At 34.9% G+C, this 21,284-nt stretch overlaps 1 protein-coding gene across 1 annotated transcript; it reads right to left on the bottom strand.

Annotated features, from left to right (window-relative positions):
• Positions 1 to 17,368: 17,368 nt before the first annotated feature.
• Positions 17,369 to 19,784, bottom strand: LOC123558544 (trichohyalin-like). Its single transcript, XM_045350417.2, has 2 exons — positions 18,377 to 19,784; positions 17,369 to 18,243 (listed from the first exon to the last, which is right to left on the bottom strand). The coding sequence occupies exons 1-2, from the start codon at positions 19,782 to 19,784 to the stop codon at positions 17,369 to 17,371; spliced, it is 2,283 nt and encodes a 760-aa protein (XP_045206352.2).
• Between the last annotated feature and the right edge of the window lie 1,500 nt (positions 19,785 to 21,284).

Here is a 21,284-nt window from a genome sequence, read left to right as displayed (position 1 = left end):
GATAACGCTGAATAGAGTTCGTGATCTCAATGTGGCAGAAATAATATCAGTAACTTGAAATAGTTACTATATCCTTGTATCTCATTTTTCTAATTTCCTCTCGGAAATTACTTTATTTTCTTAATATGATATTGACAATCGAAGTCACAGTATTCATGAAAAAAGATAAACAGTTACACAAAGACTAATGTAATATTGAAATAACCACTATTATATAGCAGTTGAATACTCGAGATACAAAGTAATAATGTGATACAAAAAAAACCTAAATAATCATAATACTGTTCGCTTTCAAACCCTATTGCAATTAGAGAAACTGTTAGCGAACAGCATGGATCCTGACCAGACTGCGCGGATTTGCAGGCTGGTTTGGATCCATGCTGGTCGCAAATGCACTATGTTGGTTTTCTCATGATGCGGCTCTTATTTAAGTAAAGGTATCTAGTGATAAATCTGGGAGAATTTAGTTTAGGGGTATATAGTGCTAAATTGCTTATGGCAAATGCTATGTATCATCCCTTCATGCATAAAATATTCTGTTTCTTACTTCTTGCTAAAAACTTAAAGCAGACGTATTATGTTGTAAAGGGTTTATGTGTAAAGTTTTTTCTTTTCAAACAGAATATATCAATTTTGTTTAAGTATCTTCTTACGTTTTTCTTCTATGTAAAACGTTTACCCGACTATATCCTACCGAATTAAACGGCTCTCTGTCTCAATTATTACGATGTGAACATCGTACAAGCTTCAGCATAAAGATTTCATAGTGCCATCATTAGTTCCAGATGCCAGTTTTGGACTTACAGCAAGCAGAATGGTGACTATTTATCTTAGATTCAGCAGAAATCAGTAAGCCACAGTGAAATTCATCATATAGTAAGCGTGTATTTGTTAGTATACTTAAAATCCATAAAACAGTGTATGACATTCATACGACTCTGAATTGTATACACATCTAATTGTAAAAGCCTGGTTCACGGACATATGTGCCAATTTACATACAAACAATTAACAGAATTATCTTTCAACCGATTACTTGTAGTGCACATTGCTGATTCAGAATTAAGCCTGAGTTGTTTTGATATTTGCATGTAGAGCGAACAGTCGATAATTGCAGCTTCGCATTTAACGTCTTTGATGATACTATTAAGGGGACGCATATTGCTACATTCACAGTTCATACAGCAATGCGGAAGGGGTGCATATTCAAGAAATCGATGGTGGGAAAATAAAAAACATATTCCTAAACTGATATAATACTGATGGACACCTGTAATATTCAGTATTTTGTGGATAAGGATGTGGTACTATGAATGTAATAGGAAAACAGAGATGTTTGTGAAAGTACATTCAACACAAAATATTAAGCTTTTGTATAAGGAAAAAACAGGCTTTTTACAATAACAGTGTTCCAAATAATGTTGAAGGGATGAGAGTTTCTTTCTAACACACCAGGTTTGCTTAAACATGTAAAAATTTAACGCCGCGTCAGTTCATCTCGGGATGGACGCCATATTTCTCATTGATAAAAAATGTAAACAAAAAAATCAGAGTGGGATTAGCATTGCAAGGGCATAACATGACATTCTACACAATGAATACCTTAGAACAGATATCTAAGATGCTACACAGGTCAGGCGGGTTAAATGCATAATGTCGATCACTTGAAATTCATCTTGAAAAGGTGGTTAATTTTAGTTTGTTTACATGGTTTTTAATTTTCCCACGACTTCTCGGCGATTCACTGCAGATGTATTACTGCGCCGGACGAAAGGTAACTCTAATAAACAACGGGAGACAACTTAGGTGTCAGCACGTGTACGATTTAAAAAAAAAGCATGTCGATGATTGTAATTTCTTATAAAATAATGAATCCTATTCAGATGTTCATCTTTAATATTAGAAAATTATTAATTTCTGTGGACATTTGTCAAAAAATATTACCTACAGTGGACTACTTTGCGCATCAAACTGGTTTCCGCTTCAGTTGTGAGGCACTTCCGTTATACTTTTGACAACAATAACAAAACACAAAATGAATCAATAAAGTCACTTATAAACCGACTGCTACTTAAATCGGTGTAAGTAAAGTTGTTGTCACAACATTATACATGTTCGTTACGTTATGAGATAAAGTTTATCTTGAACTGCATAATCCATTAACTACGTTTACATGATACTGCATTTACAACTTATTTGACCCCATTTTTACGTGAATGACAGCATTCTCGTGCAACTCGTGCAAACAGAGTTATGAAAAGTATGGTGGAGAATTCAAGGACAAATTATAAATGACATTAAAATGAGGATAACTGTATATTCGTCCAGTTTTGATCATTGACATTCCTGCTGTGTATTAGTAACTTTTGTGAACAAGATTAGAATGTTGCTTTTGCACATATACACATTGATTGGACCTCTCAACCAAATTTCATACCTTATTTTAGGGATTTTTAAGACAGTACATTTTCAAAAGTTGTTGAATGTGTTTTGATATTTAAGTGCATTGCAATTCATGAATACCAAGTTAAAATTAATAATGGCAACATTTCTAGGCCTTTATTGTAAGCCACTAGACTTCTGTAATGATAAATGTTTAATGTATTAAGGGGAATATACTCTTTTAGTTTTGTAATGTGGCATTCCTTGACCACCGTATCTTTTCTTATGCACTACTTTGTAAACAAACTAAATAATGTGTTTTAGCTCACATATGCCAAATGAAAAGCAAGACAGTGAACTTATTTCACATTCTTTCTTTAAATTAGAATCTGTAGGACATTGATAAATGTTTGGACAAAGTGAAGCACTATTATTTTCGCACCAAAAAGTCTTAATTGTTGACTTTGAATGTACACAAGAAGTCTTATGTAATTCAACAATAACTTTCTTGTTTCAGTTTTTCTCATTTTTATTTTAGTGAGCAATCCTTTGTGTACTTATAACAGTTGAAACACTATTCATTTCATTTACCAAAACCTTGTACTTTTTTGTAGGTAAATTTTATAATACCCCACCCACTTTTTTCTAATTTCAAAGTATGCGTCCCCTTAAGGGTCAAGATTTTTGAACATTCTAACACAAATTGAATTGAATATTATTTTGATGGAAAACGGGGTCATCATTATTTAGACTATTTTTAAGAGTTTGACTTTGACCAATTTTTGCATCTTTGGCTGGAAACTGGCAACAGCTACCTTACATGTAGTAGCTTCGGTAAGATCTCCAAATCGCCACATTCATTTTAATCTTGCTATTTTGTCTATCTATTCTTAACATAAAACCCCTTATTAACTTTTGTTCAGCCTAATGTGTTAAAAAGATGAAAACTTCGAGGACTGCATGAAATTTGCCTGAATTTTGCTTTAAAAGCAAAATTGACAGAACTGTGCATAGTGCTAAAACCCATATCAGCACTAGATCAGTGTAAACATGTTTTTGTCCATACTATTAGATATGTGCATACCACTACATGTGTCCATATGGTAATCTTATGAATTTTTGTTTGACGGGCAATATGCCGAAGACGATTATTTTCAAAACTACCCGTTTCAAACATATTCATCATACAACTGACGAAAATTGCTCTAAAATGCAATTTACCAGTGAATACTGGTGCAAAAATATTTGGTTACATGTAACATTTACCAATCTTTAGACCTTTCATAAGCTATCAGGGGATTTTATTCATTTGATTCAGTAGGCATTATCTACACACACTGACCCGAAAGAAATAAAGCACATTGAAATAATGTATTTGCTTAAGCTTAAGAATTAATGAGTAACAGTGAAATATCGGTTCGCAAAAATATGAGCCATTAAATCAAGATATTACCATATTTTGGCTAGAAGCAATATGGAAGTGAAAAATAGAAGTCAAACAATGCACAGTGACTACGGCACATCCGTTTGAGCGATTCCAGGACACTACTTTTGTTCAGGTCGGCCAAATGATTGCTGGAAATGTTTTATATGTCCATTTTAAAACATCGAAACCGAAGTCACAGATAAAAGTACTATTTTCGATTATATAAAATTACATCTTATGCACAACAAATCATCTACTTATGGTTTCTGTTTAATGACTGATACTTGTTGTCTGCGTTTGCTTGAAGCTGCCTCTAAGCTTAAACAAGGCTTTTCTTTTTTGACATATATCCTTGTTTTTGCAAGTTGTTGACAAAAAGTTCTTAGCATTGTAAAGTTAATCCGTTTATCTTTTCTCTAGAACGAGGTAAGAGGGCAATTAAACTTCACAATATGTTAAACAAATCATTACAAAACGTGCCGAAAATCATGAAGTGCTTGTTTAAAGACATAAAACATTATTTCCAGAAGTACTTTGCCATTGTATAAATAATTGCCTTATCATGATTGTGGGTTCGGTTATCTGCGGAACTCATTATATTTCATTCAAACAATATGCAGGAAGTACGAGCTGCTAATATCTTCAATATAAATGTTTACTTTTGTTTTGTTTTCTTTTACATCATAGAAGAATGATTTATGATATCACTGGAGTACAAATATATGAGATATTTCTCGTAAAATGCATTCAGATGAGTCATACATTACTTTGTACTTTACATTTCTACTTGTTTCTTAATAAATAAGTAACCCTGTACAACTTCTGTATATTTCTATCCGTATCTGTTGAGGTTTGATATACATGTACATGTATTTATAAAAACAGCAGTGTATATTGGTAATTGCATAATGAACGTGCAAAAGTTGTATTTATATAGGTAACACGATTCATATGCAATTAATTTCATGATTTTCAGCAGTGCACCACCCTTCTAAACATCTTTCCTTTCTATTTGCACGCGTGCGTGCGTGCGTGTGTTATATTCTTATTGGCAACAAGATCCAACGCACGCAATTCGAATTAAGAACCATTAATTCTCCTTCAAGTACTCTAGAGAACAGATATATTTAACTGTTTGCATACTGTGTCAAAGTCTGTATATATTGTAATGAAAGGAATGATTCAACCAGAGCTGTTATATTTCTATCTCTTCATATAATATCGTTATGTTGTGTTAGTGGTACTGTTTAGTTTTTAGCTTGAACGTTTCGGCTAAGTTGGCAATACTCCCATTTCATACATTCTATCTAAATTTTATTTTTGTAGTTGTAACATGTGCAAACGTCGAGTTATTCTTAATCAGGGGCTAGAGGGCGTGGGCAGTAACGGGCACTTCAACTACTGTCAACAGACTCAATAAAATCGAGCTTGCAAAATTTATTTTTGTCATGTTGGGCGGCCAGTGGGTTCCTCTTATTTCTTGTTTGCTTTTGAATAAAAAAAGAGATAGGAATGACAAAATAGATGGCATACAAAGGTAATGACAGACTTCATTTCAGAATGCCTAATAAATTGGTAACAGACAGTGCATTCACTGGTACCGATGAGAAACTTACAAAATGAATTGTTCCTAGGGCTGATATTATCGAAAAAACTATTTAATTAACACAACTATTTCAGCTATTTGACATTTAAGGAAAATACTTTTGTTTTGTGCTGTCAAAAGCTAAGATAAAAACTGATGAAATCATTGCACCAAGTCATTTTTGATCAACTCTATAGCTTATTTTCATCATCGTTATATTTATTTATGTTAATATTGCTATTATTATTATAATCAATATCATTATTATTAAAAAGGAGCACTTTTGCATGATCCCTTGTGATATTAAACCTATTGATTACGCGAAAATCAATATGCACTGCTACCCTTATTCAAAGTATCAATTGATCTATAACTTGAAAATAGAAACCACAAGTAACAAGTACGTTTTATCTATTTAAGTCATCACTTTTATGTGTTTATTTAAATATTTCCACCTGATTGTAATGCTTATATTGGTTAACTTTTTATTCTGGGAGGAGCCTCCATGTGCAAGCGGTCAAGGTCGCTAACTTCAAATCGCTTGCCCCTCATCGATGTGGGTTCGGGTCCTATCTAGCTGGCTTACGGAAGGTCGGTGGTTCTACCCATGTGCCCGCTCGTGATGAAATAATGCACAGAGGGGCACCTGGGGTCTTCCTCAACCATACAAAAGCTGGATAATCGCCTATATTTGTGTCAGTGTGACGTAATACCCTATACAATAAAAAAAAGTATTCTGGGTTAAATTGGAATTGACCTCTGAGAGCAAATTACAGAAAGTGTATGCACTTGTTACATGGTAGTCTGATATTTCAGTTTGTTTTATCGAAACTGACAATTATCAAATTATCTGTTGGCTTATCTTTTCGTTGTTTGTTTAGAAAATATGTAACAAAGAAATCACCAAAACGTTTTCCCCAGAATAAATCTATCATAAAAAGTGTTTAGTATATTTCAATTTAACGCACTTATTTCACTTTTGGAGCTTTTAATTTCAGATTCACACTAAGAGTAACACAATGACACTTTACCGTTTTAGATTGTAAAGAATAAAGCTGATAAATCAAATAAGAAATGCAACTCGCAGTCGTAAGCTAAAAGTCACGAACACGACATCAGAAGTAACGGAACAAAAAGCCGTATGTTTCTTGGATGTAATACAGTTTATGTTCTGTGATGTTCCTCCAAGGCACAACTGAGTTTTGAATAAGCAAAGAAATATTTTTATATCAAACGTATTTTTTGTGAATAATTTTCTTTTAAAGCACCACTAAGTTTATAATGATGCAAACAGTTCTTTAGAAATAGAGGTTTATGTTCAAAAGAATGATTTGCATTTGATAAAACAAATATTTTATCATGCAATGCAGGTGCCAGATTTACACAAGAGGAGAGCTCAAGAATTCATTGCACGTAGCAATAAAAGCGTATATAATAATACAGGATTAATTGGAAGATGTTTTACATCCTGTTGCACTGAACAAACTTTTCAACTTAATTGAATTAACATACACAAAGTGAGGAAACAAAAAGTAATGTGTTTGTTTTCTGAAGGCTGTATTGAATACTACTGACCCAGTAACCTAAAAGTTAGGAGCTTTATAAGACTATAAGGCTCCTCGGTTGAAGTACTATCAACTGTGTGTTTTTATTCTTTGACTTGTATAATTTATAAACGTATGCTCGTATGGCATACGGATATGCAATCTTAATACAATGTCAATTTCAAGGGGTATGCATCTAAATAAGCATTGAACAAACAAACAAACATTTTATGCAGGTCATTAAGGAAATCATAAATAAAATTAATTATTTTCATGTGTATAACTATTAACTTGCAAGTAGTTTAAATGTATCTGTTTTACATCACTTTCTACCGAAGAGAACTTTTCTACACAGTGTACAGACTATGCATATAACATAATCCTGCGGGGAACTTAATGTATTTATTCTCTTATTTTTACCATTTTACTACACTTTATAACAACTGAAAGCATGTAGATTACGTGTCCATTTAAATATTTTGACATTAACGTTTCCCTATCAAGAGAAAAGTTGTTACAGACTTGTATGATACGTTATCTATTTAGAAATATTGAACACTGCTGCAATTGACAGTTTATTTTGATAATAAGGTTATACATCTAACCCAAATAAGCAATCACGATTTCAATATTTTGAACAAACGTGTGATTTTTAAAAAAATACTAACAACAATAGAAGCAACATTAAAATGAGAAAGTGGAAGGTCTCAACATCTTTAAATTGTGATTATGTAATATAAATAGTATCGGGGTTTGGTGTAAAACAAATGGACATCTTACTAAAAATTACTTCAAAAGGTATACTTCCTTCTAGAAACCGGCCAATAACGAGTATATAGGGAACGTGATAAATACGAACGTAAAGCTCAATAGAAAGCTTATCTTAGGACGGTTATTGTCTCCGATATTGCTATCAACAGTACCACACTAATAACCTACTAACCGCTTTAATCAGTGTATATCATATTGCTGTATTTTCGGTATATCAAACATAATTTCATCAAAGCATTACTCAATAAATACTTTGAAAAAAATTGCATTCATTAATCATTCATAAATTCAAAGCTTGACAAGTAAAATTAGTATAACGTAATATAATTATTGTGATTTTGTGTTTTATTATTAATAACTATCACTAATTTTGATTGACATTTCATATTTCTAAAGCTAATCATTAAGACTAAAATAGCTCGAGGATAAATATCCAACTGGAAAAGCCATAGCATAACTTGTACACAGTTGAGAATATAATATTATAAATATTCACTTGACAGACCAGATAGCGGGAATGATATCAACTGTAAATATCAATTGTTAATAATATTATGGAATTTTGCTTGTTTGTGAATTTCAAACTTTTATTCCTTTAAAATAGTTTCTTCTTTGACACCATAGATAAAGGATTTATGATATCATATAATCAATTAGGTACGACATGTCTGTACTGTTAACTATTGTAATGTCACAGTAATATCTCCATTTTGTATTTCTACGTGGGTGCACTTAAGATCATATTCTGTTTGTGACTAAGTTTATAATGATGCAAATAATTCTTTTGTTTATGTTTAGAATAAGTATGGAAACAATTGTAGGTTTAACGCACGTTTTTCATGTAACAACATCTGCAGAATCCGAGGGATTGGTTGGTGCACCAACATAGACCGAGAGATTCGGAAGATGTTGTTTCACAAAACAAAAGTGCGTTATCGTTATTCTTGCATAAAACACAGCTTAAGTGCTGGAAATATAAAAAACAAGACTATTCAGCTGACATTAGCCGATCAAAGCCGACCGTTTCAGGTTGTTATGAACACATGTTTTATTTATGCATTTCCGGGGCCAATAACAGTGCATGCTGATGATGAACATTTGATGAACAGAAAGTATTAAAATTTTATTCTATACTTTTAAATTTGTTTTTGTAGATTTCACCAACCATATTTGAGTTTATAGATCCATTCTGAATTGATTATATCGATGTTGGAAAAAATCAAATTTTTGTGTTTATCTAACTTTGATTTGCAAAGGTCATGTGTTGTGGACAAATAAGGGAGCAACACCTAATTAAACCTATATTTTTCTAATGCAGAGGATTCAATTTTCGTAATATTCGCCAGGTACATATGTACTTAGTCTCGCGAACATATATCCTCGCGTAAATATGAACCATAAGTACAATGCAAACGAAGAAAATATCGCCATTGTACAAACTTTCAATATATCAAATGACAGTATGTCTAGATATTCTAACAAGGTGATTGCAATTTTATATCACTCAACTGAAAACCGCGGCACACACTCTTAAAAATCAGAAGGATAAATATTCCAGAAATAGAATAAATTGTACCTAGAAATAAACGATATTGTCAATAATGCCATTCTTTAGAGATGAAAGATGAATTTCATATTATCAAATGCTTTGTTATATTGAATTACGCAAACATATTACAAAATATTATTTTGCTAGACCAATCGTGTATAATTTTTTTGATTCAATCAGAAAGTAAGATGGTAATTCATAAGTTGGCGCTATACTGTAAAAATGCATTGTTTATACTCTTCATCCTAAATGCTTTAACTCACATATAAATTGTGATGAAATATATAAACTAGTCATTGATTATGTATGTGTTGCCGATGATATACTTTGTAAACAAGCATTGACATTTTTTCCCAGGGATGTAGATTACATTGTAAAGCCGTGATTCCACAATGATATTTGTTACAGGTATATAACCATCACAGTTTACAGGTAATTAGAGGTGTTAAAAAGTCATACAATTAATTACGATCAATCTTAACGGTGCTAGTAGATAGATCAGTAGACACATAATAGTAAAACATTCCTGTCCATAGGTAACGTTTCTGGAACGTTTTCTTAGTATGGAATGTTGACCTTTCTTTCGCAAGTTTGCGAATAAAAATCTCCAGGAACATGCTAAATATTTCAAAATTCGACAAATTTGACTCAAAATGTTCACATCTTCAAATATTTTACGATTTTCGAAACCTGTAAATTAGCGATATCACCTTCCTACGCGTTGAACGGATGCTTCTTCGAGTCGAGTTTTGACATTAAGGTAATGGACCCATAATAGTGTACCTGTTTTTGAAGAGCATTCAATTCCTATTCCAAAAACCTACTTTGCCTAATTTTCCAGGAGCCGCACTAGGACCATTTTTCTCCTTTTATTTCTTTTTTTCTTGCAAGATAAACTATTTGTCAAGACTTATTATTGACTTTTTATCGTACAAAAGCGGAAATTTTTCATTTGATAAGCCATTTCTTGCTCTGAATTTTACCTCTGATACAGAAGGGTGCAGGGTTAAATATCTTTGAAAATACTGAGTTACATGTAGGTAAAAGTTCTTTGTTTCACCTTCACTCTTTAGTTAACATATTGTGGAAGAAATGTAGGTAGGTTTTACTTCTGTCCCATGGTTATTTTAGAATGTAGAGAGCAAAATTTAAAACAGTCTCGCAGGACTCTGCCATATTTTTTCAGTGCTGGAGCTAAATTTCTGTTTTACTTGAGGCTCAGTACTTTAGTGTTGTTATATTGTCTGGTCCATTGGGATCATGGAGTCCATTCAACATATGTGTAACAGAGTTACCTCTCATGAACTGACTCAATCAAAGCGAGTCTGCAAATATTCTTCTTGGTCGCATTCTTTGCTTCCAAAGGATCGTTTTAAAGATTTTATAAACTATCAAAACAGCAATCTTTAAGTGCCGTGTGGTGGCTGTAAGAAGTCTCCCCGTACTTGGATTCAGTGTTATTGTATTTTCTAGTCCTTTGGGATCATGGAGTCCATTCAACATAATTATGTGTAGTAGAGTTCCGTTTAAGCCGGTGCTAGCGTGCGTGAGCTGTGTTGCACATTCCATTACCTCTCACGAACACACTCGATCAAACCGAGTCTGCTATAATTATTCTTCTTGTTTGCATTTTTTTTTCGTTTTGCTTCAAAAGGATCGTTTTACAGATTTTATTAATTATCACAACAGCAATCTTTAAGTACCGTGTGGCAGCTTTAAGAAGTCTCCCCGTACTTGGATTCAGTGTTTTTATATTTTCTGGCCCTTTGGGATCATGGAGTCCATTCAACATTTGTGTAAAAGAGTTCCGCTTAAGCCGTTGCTGGTGGTGTGAGAGGTGTTGCACATTCCATTACCTCTCATGAACAGACTCAATCAAACCGAGTCTGCTATTATTCTTGTTGGTTGCATTCCTTGCTTCCAGAGGATCGTTTTTCAGATTTTATTGACAATCACAACAGCAATCTTTACGTGCCATGTGGCGGCTGTAAAGTCTCTCCGTACTTGGATTCAGTGTGGTTATATTTTCTGCCCCGGGTCCTTCAACACTACGACCAGACCTAGCCATTCAGAGTATGACCACTCCTCTAAATGCAGTTCTGCTTCAGTAAATAAAACATGTTCTAGAATGGTATGTAATTGAATGTATTCTACTTCAATATGTAAGTTTAGTTACTGGCCAGTAAATAAGATTTGTTGTTAGGTATAATGTTATACCTACACAAATATATATCACATGGAGACAGCTGTTTTGGTGACGAAGTATTTGGTTAGGACAGATCTTCAATAAACCAGTTAAATGGCTTCATTTTACCAATCGAGATACGAACCCACAGCGGCGAAGTGCAATTGATTTGAGTTAGCGGCTATAAACACTCTATAACGGAGGACCCTAGAACAATTACTGATCAGATCAGCGACATCTGTGAAGTATCTCGCAACTGGTATGTGTACATTCGCATGTCACTTTTTATATATATATATAGTTTCTGTTTAACATAAATGTAAGCCTACAGAGTATTAATTATTTTATATTGATTGATTTAATATGGTATAAGAGTTATTACTGTAGATATATATCTAATACTGAATGAGGTACCCAATTTTTCAACATGGTGTGGCTTCGACAACGACTTGCAATAAGTAAACTGCTTGATATGTCTTCTTTTGTCATTATCCCATGAAACTATCTTAAAAGTAGTTTTCATTTACATTGCACAGTTAGTAAATCGTAAGAAAGCAATTCAATATCGCCCTACAGTTAGGATTATTACACTTTGGTATAAGAAATATCTTGCAAGCATAGCTTTTGCAATAGTTACAACCACGAAGCAAACATTGTGCATGTATATGACAACTTAAGTGTATTTATAGTTCCAAGAGCAGTGTCTTAGAATACAATTGATATATGCTTTAAGAATATGATTGAAACGCTCGAATGACTTATTTTTTTTATTTTTTATTTAACGTCGCACCGACACATGATAGGTCATATGGCGACTTTCCAGCTTTAATGGTGGAGGAAGACCCCAGGTGCCCCTCCGTGCATTATTTCATCACGAGCGGGCACCTGATTAGAAGCACCGACCTTCCATAAGCCAGCTGGATGGCTTCCCCACATATAGAATTCAACGCCCCGAGTGAGGCTCGAACTCACATCGATGAGGGGCAAGTGATTTGAAGTCAGCGACCATTACCACTCGGCCACGGAGGCCCCTTCTCGAATTACTTAAAGCTTGAAGGCCAAAGCCTTATACAATATAGACATATGAAAATACAAATTACAGAATTATTTTGAAATGTATGTCTTTACGCATATTTCCCGAGCGTAAGTAGTTTTTTTATGATTTAAATGAGTAATCGACTTACTATTTAGAAATTAATTTAAGATATAAGTGCGGATTCAGCATTTGTCAATATATATGTGAGTTTCCGTAACACATCTATTCATTAAATAGAAAAAGTGGAAACTCCACAGGTCGCTCAACACAACAAAAACGAAAATGTTGCAGGCTCGGTTTGATTGAGCCTGTTCAAGGACGGTAGTGGAAATGTATGCTACCGTCCACGCCCTCTAGCCCCGGGTTGAGCAGAACTCAACATTTACACATGTTAATAAGTACAAAAAAAAAAACAATTTAGAGACACCCGCAGATGTGTTCATACGGCGGTGCACATGGAACCTTCAATGCTACACTAGTGTGTATTTCTATGAAAAGCGACGTATGGTCCCCAGTTAAAATAATGGGTTTGTCCTAAACGAGAAAACAATGAGCAGAACTAAACAAACTGGAATTTAGAAAGGGGATCTGAGGTTATGGAGCCTGCATATCACAGGAACTGCCAAAAGACAAAATTAAAAAGCAGGCGCCATATCCAAGGGGTGATTATACAATACCCAAAGCTATAAAAGCGGAAGTATTGGAACCACCCAGGCCGAAATGCACATGTTCAGAAACTAAACAGTACCAATAACACGACATAAAGTCGTGCTGAACGATCTGAGAAGATCGAAATATAACAGCCCTGATTGAATGTACGGGGAGACTTTTTACGGCCGCCACACGGCACAAACAACGCTGCTGTAATAATAAATAGAAAAGGTGGAAACTCCACAGGCCGCTCAACACAACAAAAACGAAAATGTTGCACGCTCGGTTTGATTGAGCCTGTTCATGGACGGTAGTGGAAATGTATGCTACCGTCCACGCCCTCTAGCCCCGGGTTGAGCAGAACTCAACATTTACACATGTTAAAAAGTACGAAAAACAATTTAGAGACAACAGCAGATGTGACGCTAAAATGTTGAAATCAACTTTTATCACAAATGTTGCAAATGAGCATTGCTACCTTCTCGCGAAAATTAAAGGAGCGCCGATATACATGATACAATAAAGAGCAATAAACCTGCCATTCTCTTTGTTCTACTGAAGGCTGATCTGTAGGAAACCAAATGAAATGCGTTTACCAAAAAAGTAAATATTGCTGAAGACTGTGACTTAAATGACAAGAAGAGCCTATGGTAAATTACAGACTGCGATATATACCGGATACAAGCAACTTGAATGATAAATATCTTTAATGTATATATTTTGTAACCTTGGTAATCCTAACCCTAACCTTTAGTCTGTATATTATACGTAGTGTACACTAAATGTGTGCGGATATTCAAAAATTTGCGTATTTTTGCCGTGCACTCCAATTGAAAATCTCTTTCTGACATGTGCAGAAGACCGCTGCAGCTGCAAGTCTCTAGTGAGCAACATAGATTTCTGAATCAGTTTTCTAAATTGAACAATTTATACACGAAAACCAAATCACTCCATGAAAATAATTACAAAGGAATTTATTCATTGATTTCACTTTTAAATTAGCTGCTTTTAAACATTCTACATATATTCAAAAATAAAGATTTGAGAGAGGTATTGTGTGCATTTGAAGGTAAATGTTTATGTGCTTTCTGGCAATGACGGCGTGCCTGAATGCTACTCGTTAGCAGTTGGAGAGAAACAGAGAAAATCGCCACTAATTTACAGTTTGTATGTCAACAAAGACCTTGACACATGCACACAAAACAATTTTGGTTTAAACCTTTATTATGATTCATTTGTAATACCGCCCCCACCACACCCCCACCCCCACCCCCACCCCTCCACCCCCAATGAAACATTTACCTGTCTGCATACATCTTCCTTGATAGAACCGTTACAGGCAGTTTCAAAAGCACACGGGCATTTCCGGCAATTTTCCTTGTCGATTACCTCGCATCACTGATTCCCCACTGCTGTGTGCTCGAATCCTCACTTTGGGTGTAGAATTCTTTCATGTTTGGAAGCCATCCAGATTGCTTACAGACGTTTGGTGGTTCTACCCAGGTGCCCACCCGTGAAGAAATAATGTTGCGTGTTCTATCACCATCGAAAGCTGACACATTGCCACAGGAGGCAGAGGCAGTAAATTCTGCCACTGGTCTTCTTGTGACTAAATCATCAATCAGATCAAAACCATTTGCGTGTCATCCCTTCAAAGTAATCTCCATGCACAGAAAATCACACTTCTGGAGTCTTGCTGTCTATGATATAAATGGTGCGAAGTAGTCTTTTCTTGGCATACCGTTGATCCAAGGACATTCTAGTGGCAAACCTTTCCCCAGAGATCATTTTCTTTATCAAGAGAAATAAGAAAAATCCACAAGGACTTGTCAGTAGAATAAGATGGAATCTCATCCTCAGTTAATTACGTTTTCTTGTTCAAAGCAAAACTGTACAATTTTAATTTTGTGGCTGGACGCGCTGTCATGAATGAGCTTTATGCATTTTCATATTTTCTTATCAGCAGTTTTCAGTTTTTCACGTTTAGTCTAACGTTTAGTCTAACGCTAGGATTTTTGGTCTGGTGTCAATAAATTGACAATACCTTCTTTTAATATGATGGATAGTCCCGTCTGAAATGCCTATAGTATGAAATAGCATTTCAACAATCTTCCTCTAACACACTCCTATCGGCAGCCATGTTTTTCTTTTTTGTTTTTCTTGTTTGGACGTTAATGGTACTGACCCCCTTGAAATTTTAACCGAAAAATTGCTCTTTTTATTGTCTACAGAACTTACATTGATACAGCAATATCCAGAAATACCTCGTTTGGTGGTGCCCGCAAAGAAACCCAAGCATTAACGTAGCCCTGAATTCCGTTGTTCCTTTACGTGTCGTTTTAGCATTGAAAATATAGTCACTGTATATGAGTGTGTAAGATTAAACCACTGATGACATGGATTACTTCCGCTATCAAGCGCATATACTGTTATATACAATGATTTTGACGGCTTCTATTTTTGCTGGATCGGCATGTATACCTTCTTCCGATACGACGTGTCCAAGGTAATTAGTTTTCGTTTTGAAAAATTCACACTTCTTTGGATTTATTTTCAGGTTGTTGTCTGCTAGTCGTTGGAATACAGCATCTAGCCTATTGATGTGATTTTCGATGTCGGCTGAGAAGATGATGATGTCATCAAAATAGATTAGGCAATCTTTCAGATTTAGGTCCCCCATGCAACGCTCCATTAACCGTTGGAAGGTTGCAGGCGCATTACAGAGACCAAAGGGCATCCTGTTACACTGATAAAAGCCGACCCCCCATACTTGGAAAGCTGTCTTCTCCTTGTCCTCTTCCTGCATTTCTACTTGCCAGTATCCGGATTTCAAGTCTAATTTAGAGAAGTATTTTGATCCCGCAAGTAGATGAAGAGTGTCTTCAATACGTGGAATTGGATACGCGTCTTTTTTCGTCCGTTCATTAAGTTTGCGAAAATCTATACAAAATCGAATAGATCCGTCCTTTTTACGAACAATTACGACGTTTGAAGACCAAGGACTATTCGACGGTGATATTGCTCCAACGTCAAGCATATCCTGAAGATGTTGTTTAACTTCGTTGAATAATCCAGGGGGTACACGACGATATGGTTCATTAAAAGGCTTGTTGTCTGTAAATTCTATCTTGTGCTTTACAGCCGACGTGTGTCCTAAATCTGTAGACGATTTCGGAAAAATAGACTCCAATTTTTGAAACAGATCGTAAACTTTCTTCTTTTGTTCATTTGATAAGTTCGAATCTTCTAAATCAACGCCATATTGTGTTTTCATGTTTATTTCATTTTTATTCTCATTTTCTATTTCAGGTGGTGATTGCTGACCCAAGTTTACTTGATGCGACGACGGAGAAGTTGAAGTTGTGCACGACGGAAATGACATCGACGATGGTGTACACGATGAAGACATAGACGTAGATGACTGAGATGAAGATGCAGATTTATCATCGAAGACAGACGCAGATCGAAGAACTTGAACCTCTTGGAGTTGACAGATGTCTGCTTTAAAAGGAATGTTCAGAACCTTTGCACTGAGATTGCACAACCGAACTGGTACACGAGACGTTTTCCCAGGATTTTCAAGAGAAACCACACGAGCACAAACAGCTGCTGATATGGAAGTGATTTCATTCAACGATTCTGTAACAGCTGCGCTTACATTACGCTGCTTACGTACAAACCCGGTGATGGTTCTGGTCTCATTTGGCTGTAGTGTTATCTTCTTTGTTGTTTTGACGATACCAACATTAGAATCAGCAATGCAAGAAAATGCTAACTTCCATTCCTCAGGAACATAAACTTGGTCATCATTCTTGCATAGATGTGCACATTCTCTTATAAGGTTTGTTCCAACAATAACAGGGACCTTTTTATTGTACTCGGTCATTGGTACAACTAGTAATGGAAGAATTATTTCATCTTTTTGAAGAAAAGGTGCTTGAATGGTTGCCTCAATATATCCTAGATACGGAATCTTTTCACCATTTGCGCAAATAATATCGATATTGAAATCTGTGATGCTCCTCATTTCAGGTTTTCTTTCCATACTGTTAAAGTACTCCTCGGTAATTGTACTAACTTGACTACCTGTATCTATCAAAGCATCAACTTCACTGCCTTCTATAATGATGGTATGTTCATTTGCTTTTCCTACCAGCCTATGTTTCACATTTGTGTTATCATCTTTAGGGCTTTTAATTTCTTCTTTGCTTCTGTTTTGCCCTTTAACAGAAGCATCCATTAGTTTAAATTCTTTTCTTTATTGTTTTCGGCTTTGTTGTTTCGTTTGTCCTTTGTGTCATCCTTATCCTCTTTCTTTTTGTCGATGTCTTTGTTGTACCCAGTTGGTCTATGGTTTCTACTATCAAAATGTCTACTGCGGTTGTACCTGGAATCGTCATATCTATTGTAATCTCTTGGCTGATATTCTCGTCTATCTCCTCTATTGTATCTGTAGTCAGAACGTGAATCTCTTCTTTGACTTTCTTTTCTATATTCCTCAATTTTTGAATCAAGTGCCTCCATCTTTTTCATCATACTTTGTAACATCTCTGTGTGTTTATCTTCTGCTTTCAATTGTTCTTCCTTCTTTGACATAGTTGTATTTGTGTTTGTTTTGTCTAGCTTCATCTCATGTTCTTCTGCTCTAGCTTTTCGTCTAAGAACTTCAAACTTTTCACCACTCTCAAATGCATGTCTAGTTGCATTTTTCAACTCTTTGCTCAGTAAGGACCTCCAAAACTTGTCTCTTAGCATTTCATTTCTCTCATCTATAGTCAGACTCCTTTTAGCTTCTATTAGCTGTAGCATTTCTTCCAGTCTTAGTCCCCATTCAACGATACTTTCGTTAGGTTGTTGCTCTGCTGTATAAAACTGGGTAAAGATTGTCTGTTTACTAGACATATCGCCAAAAATGTCTTCCACCTTGCTGATAATTTCTTCAGGAGTTGCTGTTGGAGGTATATTAATGAGAACTTTTCTGGCTTGTCCTTTTAACGATTGCCGTACAGCTTGTGCGATGATATTTTCATGATACAACTTTGTTGCACAGAGACATCTAATTTCTGTCTTCCATTCCTCTAATGTAACTTCGTCTTTTGGTTTCGGTTCGTTCCCTGAAAAGTGACTGATTTCTGGTTTAATCTGTACAATAGTTTCTGTGGCAATCTTCCTTTCATCTTTGTCTTCATTGCTTGTTTTAGCTTGTATCTTGTCTTTGTTTTGCTTGTCGATGTTTGGCTTTATGACCTTTTTCATTCTTGACTTCCTTTTCAGGTCTCTCATGACTACTAGTTTTCTCATATCTGGACCATAACTCCTCCTTCTTTCGTAAATGTGCCTCTCGTTTTGTTAATTCCTCATTTCTCCTTCTCAATTCACTTTCTATTCTTGCTATCTCTTTACTATTTTCATCCTCTCTCTTCTTTTGCTCTTCAGCTATCCTAAGCCTTTCATATCTCATATCAATATTTCTTTCCTCTTCTTGTAGCTTCCTTTCTCTTTCCCTCATAACATTTTCTCTCTTTACTAATTCATCCAACATCATTCTTTGTCTGTCTAATTCAACCATGCGTTTCTTCTCTTCTTGTAGTATCTCTTTGTGCTTTCGATCTTCTATTTCAATAAGATCTCTCAATTCAGCCTTTCGCCTTTCTATCTCTGTAATTTCTCTATTCACTGACTCTGTAATCACATTCTCTTTATAACTTTCTTGTATTGTCTCTTCATCTTTAACATTACTTCCAAGTTCTCCTCTAACCTTTGTTTCAATTGGTAGTAATGTTATCTCATCCATTTTTCTATCTAAGAATTCAAGATCATCTATGTCCTGTTGCCTTTCATGTGTAGCTACTAATCCTTGTCCAATCGAATGTCTCTTACTTTCTGACCTCTTATCTAATGTGTAAGTGTCTACATTATGAATCCCTTCAGGCATTTGCTTATACGTATGGTGAATTTCTGAAGATTCATGTTGTGGCATATAACTGTGTCCATTTTCAGTTATTCTCCTTTCTATGGGATATTTCGGTTGTGTCACTGATGCACTCTGACGCATTTGGCTATGATATCTTGTCTCTGACTCTCCTCGTAAGTCTCTTAGTCTTTCCTCTAGGACTTCTGTTTCTAAACTTAAGTCTAAGCTTGATCTGTCATGTGTTGGATTTGACCTATTTGCTATTTCAGCTCTATCACTTGCTGTACCGTTTCTTGTATTTAAATTATCACTATCAGGTTCTCTCGGGTACCTTTCATGTGTATTTACATAGCCCATGTAACTGCCTTCATCAATATCTTGTTCTGTTGTAGGTAGGTTTTCACCTTCAGCATATTGACGAGAAGCAGGAGCATTTATATTCCTCCCTGTAGTAACATTATCACTGCCGTAAGTATGGACTTGTCTATCCTGTAACACAGGTGCTTCATTCCTTGTTATGTCACAGCTATGTATAACTCCCATATGTCTTTGCTGATTCCTCCTTTGAACTAATAACAGTTCTCTTTGACTCTGCAATCTATTCACATCAGTGTATATCCTTTGTCTTTCTCTTTCCATATTCAAATCTCTTAATCTTTTCTCCTCCTCTAGTCTCAACTGTTCTTGCAGTATTTCTCTCCTCCTCATCCTTATTTCTCTCACTGTCATGTGTTCTGCCATGCTTTCTATTCAAATAGATATTACACTATTGTGCCACTTATCTGCAACAGTATTAAGTAATCTTCACTGTTCTCTTCACTAATTCAGACGTTTCCATATAATTCACTATCTATATTGTTCAATTCTCTTTTCACCTCACAGTTGCAATACTACCGTTTTCAAATCACTTCACTTATCTTTCTACTTTACTGTAGATTTATTCACTTTGTGTATAAACTTTTAATTCACTTCACAATTTCAATTCACTTTACTAATCACAATTTCACTTTTCACTTCACAAATATTTTCAATTGATGCCTTTTCACTATTTCAGTTCACTAAATCATTCATCAATTCATAACTCACTACTTCAGTTGACTGAAGTATTCACAATTTCACTTCACATAAGTATTCACTGTTTCAGTTTTCACTTACTTATTCACAGTTTCACTTTCCCTATTTCAGTTCAGTTACGTGTTCACTATTTCAAATTGTATTGTTTCAGTTCACCGAAGTGTTCACTATTTCACTTTTCAATATTTCAGTTCAGTTCGCTTCACTTCACTTCAAATCACTACTACTTCAGTCCACAATATTCAAAAGCTCAATTTCCACATACATAAAATAATAATGTGATATATAAAATACACATATACATATAATATATATACATATATATATCACACACACACACTGTCTCTCACAACAAAAACACCTTCCGAAAGAATACTATGAAGAAACACCAAATAACACTACGTTTATACCTACATTTATTTGCAAAAAAATTTCATTTGAAAAAAAAATCCTCTATCAGGATTCGATCCTGGGACCCTGACTTCTAAGTGCCAAGCAAACTACCACTGCGCTATATTTCCGACAGCTATCCTACGTACTATTTCCCTACTGTATCAGAAAATCGATAACCCGGGTACACGGCAAAAGCACGCGAGCGATTTACAAAACGCCGGTTTAATTTTGATAAAGTATCGGCTTATTGTACCGATTTATATTTCAAAGAAACAATTTGCTACAATGTCTTGAAACAAAGTATAAAATTGTTGCTGATAATTGAAATACCCACGCTGCCTTATTTTACTTTCAAACAACTCCTAACTTTCGCAAGCGAATGTTCTTTTCAGAAACAAATGGCCGGACCTTGCAAGGATTTTGAAGTTATTTTCTCTATGACAAAAAATTTGTTTTACATCAAAGAGAAAATTGTAACTGATATTCTATTTTCTTTTGCTTTTCCAAAGCAAAATGAAAATTTACCACAGTGAAAGAAAAGACCACTTTACTTTTCTTTTTCAAAAACACACCCGATAGTTTATAACAATGAAAAAAAAAATGGAAAAAAATTGAATTATTGGCAGACGTTACTGTGTGACTCTTATTAACTATTGTGTCATTTTGCTGATAATCCTAAGAGAAGGACACACAGCAGAACAGACTGTTGAAAAAACTGAATTAGCTGTCTCATGATGAATATTGTAATCTGTTTACCCAAGTGCTAATGGGTAA

Source organism: Mercenaria mercenaria, chromosome 5 (assembly GCF_021730395.1).
Source record: "Mercenaria mercenaria strain notata chromosome 5, MADL_Memer_1, whole genome shotgun sequence".
NCBI classification, from domain to species: domain Eukaryota; kingdom Metazoa; phylum Mollusca; class Bivalvia; order Venerida; family Veneridae; genus Mercenaria; species Mercenaria mercenaria.
Note: the sequence above shows the minus strand (reverse complement) of the source record. Positions and strands in the feature narration are given on the sequence as shown.